This window comes from Grammomys surdaster, unplaced genomic scaffold (assembly GCF_004785775.1).
Source record: "Grammomys surdaster isolate TR1022 unplaced genomic scaffold, NIH_TR_1.0 148, whole genome shotgun sequence".
NCBI lineage: Eukaryota > Metazoa > Chordata > Mammalia > Rodentia > Muridae > Grammomys > Grammomys surdaster.
The window spans coordinates 683,301-696,902 of NW_021604606.1; the positions used below are offsets into that span (position 1 = coordinate 683,301).

The 13,602-nt window shown below is 33.0% G+C and overlaps 1 protein-coding gene and 1 pseudogene across 1 annotated transcript in view; both read left to right on the forward strand.

Annotated features, from left to right (window-relative positions):
* The window catches only part of Dmd (dystrophin), a 1,212,244-nt gene that overhangs the window by 403,296 nt on the left and 795,346 nt on the right, over positions 1-13,602 (forward strand). The window contains exons 18-19 of the mRNA XM_028765040.1: positions 3,429-3,570; positions 5,876-6,025. Of these exons, the coding sequence (XP_028620873.1) occupies positions 3,429-3,570; positions 5,876-6,025 (292 nt within the window). The remainder of the gene's footprint in view (positions 1-3,428; positions 3,571-5,875; positions 6,026-13,602) is intronic.
* LOC114619184 lies at positions 1,578-2,124 on the forward strand (annotated as a pseudogene).

The following is a 13,602-nucleotide window of genomic DNA, read 5'->3' on the forward strand; positions in this document are numbered from 1 at the left end:
CTGCTTTCTCGTAAACTGGGGAATGGTTATAAAATACTCTTCCAGAATTCAAAAGATAATTTCTAATTCAACAGACGTCTTGTACAAAAATCAAGTGCACAATTCTATAAGAATTAGATATCTACATAAAATTTACAATTAAAAGACAACTATTTTTCTTTTAAAATTGATAAGAGAAAGGTGAAATTGATGAAAATGTGATTGAGAGTTAAGAAGAGGAGTGATCAGCAGTATTTATAAATAAATATTATTTAATAAACTGAACAAACTACATATATAGTTCAAAATTCCTAGTAAACAAAACTATGTAAAGGGGAGACCACTTAAAAACATTGATACTTCTTCCCATCAGATGGAAGATCCTTAACTGAAGGTATATTATTTGATGATTTCTAGTAATACATTTTCTTAAAGACAATGAACTATCAATAATCATCTATTAACGATGTAAAATATCAATTCTTAATCATGTTTTAAAAGTGTAGAAAAAGTATAGAAATAACAAAAATTAACATTATACTCTTATGAAATATTATGGAATACTATAAATAAAAGTGAATGAATGAACAATAAATGTTATAGAATTATAAACATAAATTTTAGTCAAAAAGCAAGACACAAAGGATGATATATGATATTACTGCTTTTGCATAATGCTTACATTACAGAATAATCAAAGTGACATGCTACTTCATATATGATAATGAAAAGGAAGCAAGGTATTTCTTATAATAAATTACTTCTTTCTCTATGTGATGAATCTAAAACCTGTATTTTCATTGAGCTCTATAATTATATATGTACTTTCCCATATGTGTATTATGCTTCAGTTAAATGTTTCCATTAAATCTCCCAAAAATGACAAAAACAAATATAAGTCATTTTAAATATGAACCATTCTGTCTACCCATAAATCTTTGAATCTAATATATAAAAGTGAATTCATGCCTAATGAAAAAATATGCAATATATGTATTCATATAAATAAAAACATCTACCAGGTTATTATACCTTGTATGTCATTTTTGTTATGTTTGTCTCTTTTCAATGAAAAGGACTGTGTTATAGTTTGGAAACATCTGCATGGTGTTTTTATTTTATGCCTTTGCTTTTACATTTGTCATTTAATTTACCAATAAATAGTCTCTAATTTGTCCTTTTTCAAAGCATTCAGCTTCACATTTGTATTCTATTACTATAGTAATTTCACAGAAGGGAAAAATTTGCCCACCTCCAGCAGGAGGAAATATTAGGGTTCAAGATATTTTTTGCTTGTCACAGCTAGGAATCTCATGCATAGTGGTTACAATTGTTGCTAAATATCTTACAGTGTATTAGAAGAGCCCCTCATAACCATGAGGTTTCAAAGGCTATGTGCCACTGTTGCCTAGGTAGTGAAGTCTTCCTGAATGTAATAACAGGCTATTGCAAGTCTTAAAATAATTTTTCTTGACCTAATTTTGTACTTTTGAAAGTATTAAAACGACTGTTCAAAGTAGATAAAACAAAGATAAATCCTATATTATGGCTATCTCTTAAGTAGCTTGCTTTTTAAAAATAAAATTGCTGGCACGCGGGCGCCGGCGCGGCACGGCTCAGGGTCGCCATGGCGGAGGTGCAGCAACTCCGAGTGCAGGAGGCTGTGGACGCCATGGTGAAAAGTGTGGAGAGAGAGAACATCCGGAAGATGCAGGGCCTCATGTTCCGGTGCAGTGCCAACTGCTGTGAAGACACCCAAGCGTCTATGCAGCAGGTGCACCAGTCCATCGAACGCTGCCATGCGCCTCTGGCTCAAGCGCAGGCTCTGGTCACCAGCGAGCTGGAAAGGTTCCAGGACCGCCTGGCACGGTGCACCATGCACTGCAACGACAAAGCCAAAGACTCAATGGATGCAGGAACTAAGGAGCTTCAGGTGAAGCGACAGCTAGATAGCTGTGTGGCCAAGTGTGTGGATGACCACATGCACCTCATCCCAACAATGACCAAGAAGATGAAGGAGTCTCTGTCATCCATCAGGAAATAAAATTGTTTGCCAGTGACCATTGGGGCTGAGAGCAGGCTATTTAAAAGGAAGAATGGAAGTTTAATATGTTAAGCAATGTTTACGAATGAGGAAAACTTAGGACACAGCAAGTTCCAGGCAAATGCTGCTCACTGCTGGACACTGGATTTTAGAAGGTGAAGTGGAAAGAAGCTGGTGCTAAGATTTGGATCGCAGATAGCTCGGAGGAGAAGTCTAGATCCTAAATATTCCTGTGCAAGTGTTTGTTCTGTAGTAGAGATCAACCTTATACCAAGGGCTGAGGTTCTTACTACAAACATCCAAGCTGGCGGCTCTCTTCAACCTGCTGGTAAAATCTGAGGAGAGGTGTGTCTCCTCAGAGAAGCTTGGCAAATCCTGCTTACCACAAGTATCACCACACCACCTTGCATATGCTGTGAAACAAAACCCAGTAGGCTAGTAATTTAGAGAAAGGAAAGGATTTCCTTTTCAAATCTATATTTTGCTTAGTTTTGTCTTACATGCAAGGGCACACAGTGGATTTAAGATACAGGAAGGAGAGTGGTTTGAATAACTTCCAAAGGTTCCTAGTATTTTCTACCATCAAGATGGGAATGTCTAGTTTTCAAATTCTGTTATTCTAGAAGCCCCTGAAGAAGCAGACAGTGTCACAGTGACATGGGAAACAGCTTTCTTCATTGACTTGTGCAGCAAAGTGACACATCCTCATGAAAAGCAAGGGTTTGGTTGTCACATGCCTGTCACTAAGAATAAACAGTAAATAGGAATTGTTGAGAAGTGTTGGACTTGGGTTCACAAAATAATAGTGCAAACCCAGTATTAATCAGCTCTGAATTTACAGAGCCTTACCAACAAGGAGGCCTAAAAGTAAGCAACTTAGGCCAAAGAGAGCCAGGACCACAGAGAGCACACACCTTCTTACCAACTCCCATCTTTGCCTGGAGTTTTGTGGTGCAGTGTTGCTGGCCTAACATAGCATCTTATCTTTTGGATAAGTACTGTGTTGTATTTATACCAATTACTTGAAATAGTGATACATTTGTCTGTTTGCTGTGTCCAGCCTGCAATATATTTTCCAAGTGGTTCGGTTTTTAAATAAAGTTTCATTGTCTCCAAAAAAAAAAAAAAAAATTGCTGTTGCTTTGTCTGTTTGGTGAGCTGGTTGGTTTGGTTTGTTGTTGTTGTTTTTTTTTTAATCATTCCATTCGTTTAAATATCAAATGATATCCCACTTCCTGGTTACTCCTCCAAATTCCCCCTCCCACATCTGCCCTCTCCCCTCTCCCCTTTGCCTCTATGAGGGTGCTCCTTCACCCACCCACCATCTCCTGCTCCACTGCTCCAGTATCTCCCTAAATCCCTGAGAGGTGTGTCATTTACAATCATTTTGTTATTCTTTCTACAGGACTGAGGAACAAAAGAATGTCTTGTCAGAATTTCAAAGAGATTTAAATGAATTTGTCTTGTGGTTGGAAGAAGCTGATAACATTGCTACTACTCCACTTGGAGATGAACAGCAGCTAAAAGAAAAGCTTGAACAAGTCAAGGTAATTTTGTTTACTAGAATCCCCAGTGCCTATTTGTATAAAGCACATATAAATCTATTTTAATGTACCGAATCATTGATTTGCTACCCATTATGTTATCTGCGGTTCTTAACAATATGTTCTTTCCCAACCTTACATTTTTAACCAAATGCCTGTAAATTAACATACTTACATAATGTATACATATGTGCATACATACATATACATGCATATAGATATACGTCTTTAGATACACACATGTTCTTTATACATGCAAAGTGCATACCAGTTATTTTAAAAACTAACTTAAATAATTACTTTTAGAGTTATTTCAGGGTTAACAATTTCAAAGGATTTTGAAAACTGAAGAGCAAAGTGTGAAATCAAAAAATCTATATGTAAGTGGGAAGGAATTTGCAATCTGTTTTAGACTACATCAGACTGAGACTGAGAGTTTCACTAATAAAGAATATCATGTCTTTTTATATTATTTGATACTTTATTTATTTACATTTCAGATGTCATCATCTTTCCCCATTTTGCCTCCCTAGAAACCTCCTATCCATTGTCAAATAATGTTGTTTCAGCTATGATTTAAAGAAGCTTGTGCTTATTCCATGTGAACATAGAACTTTTCATATTGGTTCACACTCCATACTGGTTCACTAGACACAAAGCATATTCAAGAGGTTTTGCTTGTTTGTTTGCTTGTTTGTTTTTGTTGTTGTTGGGTTTTTTATTTGGGTGGAGGAGTGAACTCAGACATATCTGATAGCACCTCACCTGGCTCATTGATGTGATCTAATTGTATAGCTAACTTAGTTTTTATGATCTTAGTTTAAGAAACTTAAGTCTTTTAGAACTCTCTTATTTTAATTTTCAAAGTAAAGGTGAAAGGAGAATGAAAATTAATATTTATCATGCACTGTGTGTGAAATACGAGGTTTAACTACAACTCCATTTTATTTAATCCTCATTTGAAACATTGTAGCTGGTTCCCATTCCTGTCATTGTAGAGTATTAGAAAATAAAATGAAAAGAGACTTACTTATTTGTCAATGATTCAGTAGGTTTACTCAGGCAAATTATAGTTCAAATGAATCCTTTACTTCTTTGAAATAAAATTAAAAAATGAAAAATTACATACTATCATGACATAGACTACAAAGGAAATATAGTTGCTTAGATCAGTAAACAAATATTAAAGGCACACTATATATCAGATATTATACTATGTATTTGACATTTTAGTACTGAAAGCTTATTGGCCATTTGTAAACTACTACCCCCTAGAAAAGACACAACTCTAGTCCATTTTGTAAAGCCGTTTTTTTCTGACTGTATTGAATGCCATATATAGCATAATTGATAGTTCATTGTGTGGACATTTTTAGCAACATTCATTTGTGAATAATTGTGTATTGATTTTCTATTCTCTCTGGGCAACCTAGATAATATTGTACAGTAGAACTTTCTATAAAGATAGATAAGGTCATAATGCATTGCTGTAACCACTAGATATATGTACCTTATGAAAAATAGTATGTATGAACAACTAAGGAGGTTTTATATTACATCAGATTTTAGTAGTTATTCTGTTGGATCCTGCAGTTCCAAATGGAATTTAGTTATGATCTCTGGTAGATTTGTGCATCTTGGGGAAAATGTAATAATATGATTCTAAATGGAATATCATAAATTTAAGTTCTATGATGGAATCTTCCTAGTTTGAATTATTAGCCTTATGTCCTTACAATGTTCATATTTAAATCTCCTATTTCAGTTTTCTTTTAAACAAAGTGGCAATAATTATTATTTTATATGATAATAATTAGTAAATTTTATACTTCATATCATTGTTATTTTCATATTATTAGATGAAGAGTTTTATATATACATTGTCTGGCAGTATATTTTTGACAACTTTGTTGTCTACTCATGTGCATGCTGTTGTATATTATGACAAGCTAAAGTACCTGAGCATATGATGGAATCAATCCAAATGTTCTATTTCTGATAAAGCATATGCTTTTACAATAACTGCTTGTTGTACTCTTTTAGAGTTCTACATGCCATTAACATTTTTCACTTGAAAACCATCTTAAGGAACCAAAATAATATACTCATCTGGATTGGTTTATCTCTTTGGATGCAGTTGTTTTAGCCCATCAGCTCTGTGCAATGTGGAAGTATTTGGTATTTCAGGTGCCAGTGGACCTTCAGTTAAGTCGCTTCACTTTGATAGACTAATCAATAAAGGTGACTCAAAGGTAGTTGGAGTTGCACTGTAATTCATTTTAAATGTTGTTGTATTTGTCTGTTTCAGTTACTGGCAGAAGAGCTGCCCCTGCGCCAGGGAATTTTAAAACAATTAAATGAAACAGGAGGAGCAGTACTTGTAAGTGCTCCCATAAGACCAGAAGAACAAGATAAACTTGAAAAGAAGCTCAAACAGACAAATCTCCAGTGGATAAAGGTTAGACATTAACCATCTTTCTCTGTTACATGTGTTAAGTGTTGCAACTGTTTGTATTTGCTTTGTTTTCTGAGTTTTTCTTGGAAGGAAGCAGAAGTATGGATTATTTTTTCGGTTTGTACCCTGAGTATCTGATTTGTCTTTATATTTTGCTATAAACTCAAAGCAATTGGTGATGGTGAATGACTTTACATTCACGACAAAAGGCAAAGAGTGAGCCAATACGTTTTAGGGATAATATTTCATAAGTTGAAACACTGAAAAGGCAATTAATATGAAGTGTAATTAATCAGGAAATGATGTGATGTAAAATTAATATTTTAGGCCAAGAATATAGATTTAAATACTAAACAACGCATTTGTATTATTCACAAAAAGGACTCAATTTCCAGTTCCTTTACTTTGCAAGTCTTGATTTTTCCACCTAGAACACATTCTAACATTGAGGTAAAATATAAAGTGTTTATAAGCTTAATGCATATTTTTAAAAACAAACTGCACACAAAAATTTATATTTAATCCAAATTATTTTGACCCAGTGGCATTTATTTATTCCATGGAAATACTTCCTTATTGCTTGACTGGTACAATTCTGTCATTAGTCAAGTGAATATTCCTGTATGAATCTGCTTCCATTTTGACTATCAACAAGTGCAAGAAATAGTAGCTCAATGACAACCCTTATAATCTTTTGGGTTTTGTATCTTGTTCACTGAAATAAAATTAACATGTCAAAAATTCATCTATTTAAAATATATAACTTGATAGTTTTGCTTTATTATTTAAAGTCATCCATAAGACATTTATATGATCAAATTTCTGAGATAAGCATTTTATTACATAATTCCTTGGCATTGGTTACAAACCATCATAATCATCATCTGTTTCCTCAGTTTTCCTTCAACTCATAATAAAACTCTTTAAAGGTTAAAAAGTTTTCTCTTTACCCCCTGGTATCCTCACTATCTACTGTGTATCTCTGTGATTTGCTTAGTTCAGGTATTGCATGTAAGTAAAACAATAGAGTATGTATCTCCTTGTGCCTTATGTAGTTCATTTAGCATATTTTGAGGTACACTGATGTTTTAGAAGTTTATTTTACTGAATGAACACACACAAATACACACAAACACACACTCACACACACATATATACATACATATGCATATATATATGTATATATATGAGAGAGAGAGAGAGAGAGAGAGAGAGAGAGAGAGAGAGAGAGAGGTTTGGGAGACACTGCCTACAAAGGGCTATATTTTGAGATATCCATCAATTCCTACCATGTTCAATTTCTTATATAATAATTCTAGTGTTTGGCTGTGAGTCTCTGGATCTGCTCCCAGTTAGTTCCTAATTGATGCCCCTCTGATGACAATAGGACTAGGTCATAATCTGTCAATGTAGCAGAATTTCTTAAGTGTTAATTTCATTGACTTTTTTTGTCAGTTGTGTTTGATTCTATTCTGAGTGTCTGGGCTGTCCTGTCTCTGGTACCTACCCATCCAAGCAGTGTCAATGTTGAGGTCCCTCTCTGGGCATGGGGTATAAGTTGGTCCAGTCATGAGGCTGCCACCCCCACAAATTATGTGCCACCATTGCCCCAATATGACTTGCAGTCAGGACAGATTGTAAATCAAGGTTTTGACATGTGCAGCTGTAATATGTGGGTTTGTGCTCAGTCGTATTGCATCTCGTTAGATCCCTGGGAGGCCTGCTCTTGATTGTGTGTGTGTGTGTGTGTGTGTGTGTGTGTGTGTGTGTGTGTGTGCAGGGAGGCAGAGCAGGAGTTGATAGAGGAGGAAGGTGAGAAGGACAGGGAGTGGGAGGAGTACAAGGAGGGGAAACTGTGGTTGATATGTAATGAACAAGAGAAGAATAAAAGGTTAAGAAAAAACAAAAAAATCTATACTTATTTGTTTAGATTTATATTTAATTTGTCAAAAGTACTAATCATTAGTATTTCCCATTTGTAACTAATGGGAAAAATATTGCTTATATTCTGGTGTCAAATTAAACTGGGAACAAATTTCCACTTAAAATCTCCAGACCCTCAATTTCTTTTTTCCAGGTTCTACTCATCATGGTATCGTCGCTATCAGCATCTGCTAGTATGATTTTTCCCTCACATAATGAAGCTTTCCCTTTAAATTTATCCTCCAGATAGGCTTTTAACCTTCAAAAATGTTCTGAGGCTTCCTTTGACAACAATTCTACTATGTTATTTAGCACAGTTCAGACGTGTTAACCTTTTTCCAGCCAAAATGTACAGGCAATTGTAATCCTGAAAATTAGGAACAAATCTGTTCCAAGAAGATACTGAAGAACTGTAATTTTCATGTAACACAAAGATGGCTTCTTTCAAAGTGTCACAATTACCTCTAAACCTTGCTTGTTTCATCAGCACCTAACAAAATAGAGAGAACTGAGGAAGAAAATAATTTAAACCTCATGTTATTTATTATATTCTAAAATTTACAGTGCTGAAGGTCTTGTAAGAGATCATTCCATGACTGATAAAATATCTAGAAGCTCAAAAAGTACCACTTTTGTGATATTACAATCAAAATTCTTGTTTCGAACTCTAATTTAAGGAAGCAGATATTTGAAATCATTTATTTTGAGATATTATATTTCCCGTGAAAGATAATAGTAAAACATTTTCCTGAAGGATGGTTTCTCAATGAATGATGGAGTTTAATAATTTCAAAATGACTATATAAAAACATAGATACTTGCCCTTAATGTGGTATATTGATAATTTAAATTTTGTTGTTGTATAATCATATAATGAAAATCTTTAGTATAGGAGGAGTCAAAGGAAGATAAATATTCCAAAATGTTATATAATATCTAGTGCACCTTGATATCACAAAAGGAGCAGAAATTATGATAAGAAATGTGAAATACAAAACCTTACAGCTTTGTGGATTGTGAAACTGAAGGAGTTATCACTTCTATAACCTACAATCCTCTTGCTGTGTGTCATCACTACATCTTCTTTGCATACCTTTGCTTATGAATTGGCATATTTCCATATCCAATGATATGAATATGGATGATGTCATTTCTACCTGGATATTGTGTATAGAGCATGCTTTTCTACTCTCCTTATCTGACAATATTGTTTCATATTTTTTCCCACATCCTTGTCACTTCATATCTCCCCCCATTTTTCACTTCATTTTATACAAGTGATGTAAGGATTTTCTTTAGTATTCTATTATGTCCACCACATTTGGACCCAACATTATGTTTGAATAATATTATGTCTTACATTTTTTATTTTAAATAAAAAAGTGAAAGTATGGGACTTTCTTAACCTTGTAGGTTTCAGATTAGTCAGATTAAAATACCTTTCTGAAGCTAAGTTACACAGCTTCCAGATTCAGATACCAGCTTATGGGAAGATTTTATGACTTTTTAGATGAAAATTAAGTGTCTCCAAGATAAATACCACACTTCAGCCATTTGGTGAAACCCTATTGTTTTCTTGTATGTAACATTCTAGAAACAAAATATAGGAATTCTGATTTTATTAGGTTGTTGTTTTAGTGATAAAGATGAGGTTCTAATTTCTTTGAAATAAACCATAAAATATTTCTTTGTGGAGTATTGGATGCTGTGTTTGACAATTATATCCTGGTATACCTCTACTGTAAAACATTTACTATTGTGTAATATAGAAGCATATAGTTTTATATGTACTACTCTTGATTTTAGGCACCTTTACATGTATTAAATTATATATTTCTAATAATTATAACAAATCTGAATATCATAAAATCACATTTTGTTTCACTTTTTTTTCATTCACAGGTACTTATATTACTGTTTTAACTTTTTTACTGCCATGGCAGTATAAAGCGATATACTAAGACTGAATCATTTTATGGACACAGTTAAAAATTGTACTGCAAAGTGAATTTCAGTTGAGTGAATCTTTCTAGAAAATCTGATTTACTTTACCTAGAAAAACATTAGGTTTAAAACCATGGATTCTCAAGCTTAGCATAAAAGTAATTTTGTAATAGTTCTAAAATTACTTTCCAATGAAATTACAAAATAAAAACCATGAAAGTAAATATATAGTTCAATTCTTCAACCAGAACATTTTCTACAGTACACTAGTAACTCTTTCAAAATTTCCAGAAATTTGGTTCATTTTGTACTAACCTCTAATCATATTATTTCTAAATATCTACTATAAGAATAAACAATTTAACAATGTTATTTTCATTCATGTTGGTTGAATAAATTATTAGTCTCTTTTCATATACATTTGTTATGTAATGTCGGTCATTATTAGTTATTACTACAAATGTAGAAAGCAAACATAGAAAGTTATATAAAGCAAATGCTTGGTTATTCCACTTCCTGCTAAAATATGAATAGTACTCCAGTCAATTTTCTGTCACAGAAGGTGATTAATAGATGGTATTAGTAGTGAGCATTCAGTATTTACTCCACTACAAATTTTACAATGAAAGAAGAAAATGTTTTACTGGAGTTACTACTATACTGACTAGTGTTTATGGAGCCAAGAAAGGCTTTATAACATATACTATTAAAGAAAAGATGTAATTCATTGAAATAAATGTAACAGCAGGGACTAGATTACTCCATGTGATATCTGATATACTCATGATATTACCTGATAAAGCATATTTATTAGAAGATTCATTTAGTCCTTTATTTTATAAACCTATGATCTGAAATGGTATACCAGAAAATGATGCCCATTTGGTCAGTGCGCATATAGTCTGATGGTTTCTGAAATCCATCATCTGGAATGTTTCTTTATGTAGTTAAGTTTTCATGAGCTCATTTGTTTTTTCATTCAACTATATAATGAATGACTATGTATCACATGCTGTTCTAAGCATATCATTATCAATCCCTACCCTTGTATTATTTAAAGGACATGCATAATTTTATGGGGCTTGGCATTATAAATATTCATATCTCTAATTTATAGTTGCTAAATAGGTTGAAGCTGAAAGTTGGGTGAATGGAGTGTTAATTTAGTGTTTATAATATAATTGTCCTTGACTTTGTTGCCTATTAAAGTGTACACTTTGGTGGAGTTTATTACTAGAGTATATCTCAGTTTGCCTTAATGTTCTCACTCTTGCCTGTTCTCCAATTACAATGTTTACAGTCCTGCTTTTCTTCTTGCAATTACCCACTTTTAATGATAAAAGATATACAGAAGATCACCCTCTAAATATCAGGCTCTTATATATAGGTCCATCACAGTGCTCAAGAACTATAATTATAATCACTGCTAATGCTCTTACACCCAGCAGTACTATCTACTTTCTTGAAATTTCAATGATATTGACAAGATTGGCCTGTCCAAGAAATTTGATTGTCATTATTGCAAAATTAGTCACTCTGTCAGTAATGTAAATCTATAAGAATATATCCCTTTTGATTTTCCACGCTATTAAGATTTTGAAAGATAAGGATATAGATTGGATAATTTATGAAGAAAAAGTGAACAAGATTGATGAAAAAGCAATTTTCTCTGGTCATTAATAATTACTAATAAATTATGTGTTCTAGCGATTGTCAACTGTATGACTTCCAACGTTTCTAAGCCATATTTCATTTATTTCATTTCAAAATTCAAATACCAGTAGATATAGATCTGAAAGCTTAAAGGGGAATCTCAGTGAAGTCGTACATGAGCAATGAGTAGCATAATACCTGACACAATTTAATTGCATAATACATTTAATTTTTTGAAAAAACAAGTGTTGTTAAAAATATTAAAACTCGAAAATGAAGCACATCATCCTGGCTGGCACAACTTAATCAAATAGCAGTAACTGTGGCTCTTGAAGAAAAACCTGAATTAGGAATGCAATGGCTCAATATGACGAGTATTGAGCTCACTAAAACAACAAAATGACCCTAATAGGAAGCACAAAGTGTTTACAGCCAATTTGACTTAAAAAATGAATTTGACTTAAAAAAAAAAGTTCAACAACCAGCATGTCAGATGGAATGAGCTGGAAATTATTGAGCATTTCTGTTCACTTTTAATAAGCTTAAGCAGTCAGTATTGTATTTATACCCCCAAATTTTTACTTTTTAACTGTGAACCTCTTATTTTTCCTTTGAATTGAATATCTTTATAATTGTCTCATTAGACTGACTTTAACTCAGGAATCCAGGCCTTGTTATCTTTCTCTTCCCTACAGTCTTGATGTTGACAGAATGATTTTTTTTGAAGGTTGCCTTGGTACCAGTTATTATTTACTAGGAATTTTCAGCTAATATAATTGGTTCAAGACAATGCTGTTTTAAAATTAGACATACAAAATCTCAGTATATACTGTATATCACTGATATTTGCACTAGAATTTATTTACACATGAAATTTTTCTTTTTGTCATTGAGTGAATGCTAAGACTGTGCATCTAACATGAAAATGTATTCTTCAAATTTCCTATGGGAGATACTTTATTTAGAAGATAAGCTAATTTCCAGTAAAAACAGATTTGATTATTCTTGGCAAACATGCTTTTTCTGTTCACAATACATTTAAATGAGAAATAGTACTATGTTGAAAGAAAATTGAGGAGACATTTTTCATAATTCCTGACTTTCAGTATAATATTTTAAAAGTCCTTTATTAGCACAAACGTGTTTGCCCTATAGCAGTGACTTTAATTCAGTAGAAAAATTACAATAAAAAAGGATTTTGCCAACACTCCTTGTCTTTCTTATTTTGTTTCTGCAGGATCTTTTCTGACTAGATTATATGACATCAACTCTAAAACTAGAAGGTGCTTCCTTTCTGCTTAATAATTTAATAATCTTGAATTGAATGGAGATTTTCATATACTGACTACTTAAATTGAGCCTGAATAAGGAAAGAAGATTAAAGGGCATATTTAGAGATATATATTGTAAATTTTATCCTAGTTTCATTTATTATATCACCTGAAAAGCTAATATGTAATGTGAAAATATAATAACAGAGCTATTTTTATTAAAGATCAGATTCATAGCAAAAATGAATATTTCACTGAATTCTTTATACCTTTACCTAGAGATATGTAAGTTTATTTATGTACCAAAAATAATTTAATACTAAATCCTGATTGCTGTATGCATGTTAGTTGACCCCTGATACTTCAAACTGGAGAAAAAAGGATAGTGAACACTGACCAGCTGATGTATTCCATTTTTGTCATAGACCACCTGCCAGGGCTTATAACAGATCTGTGATGGAATTTTTACCTTTTATTGTGTAGAAAATGGATTGATAGATTGGACCTGTGGCCAATGAACCATGGAACCCCTGGTTTGCAGGAAAGAGTTTATCACCATTTGATGTTATTTCTGTCTTGTGTCAGCTGAGAAGGATGAGCTAGATTATCCATGAGTAAGTTGAATGCCAAAAGCAGCATTGCCCTCATTTATCCACCTTATATAGTTCAAGGCCAGTGTACTGTGGAGCTTCTGAAGTGGCTGATTGGCGCCTGATTGAGAAATTTTGGTTTGCTGTCTTTGAATCTGCTTGCTGACATTAAAACTAATTATCAGACTTCAAAGAGTTT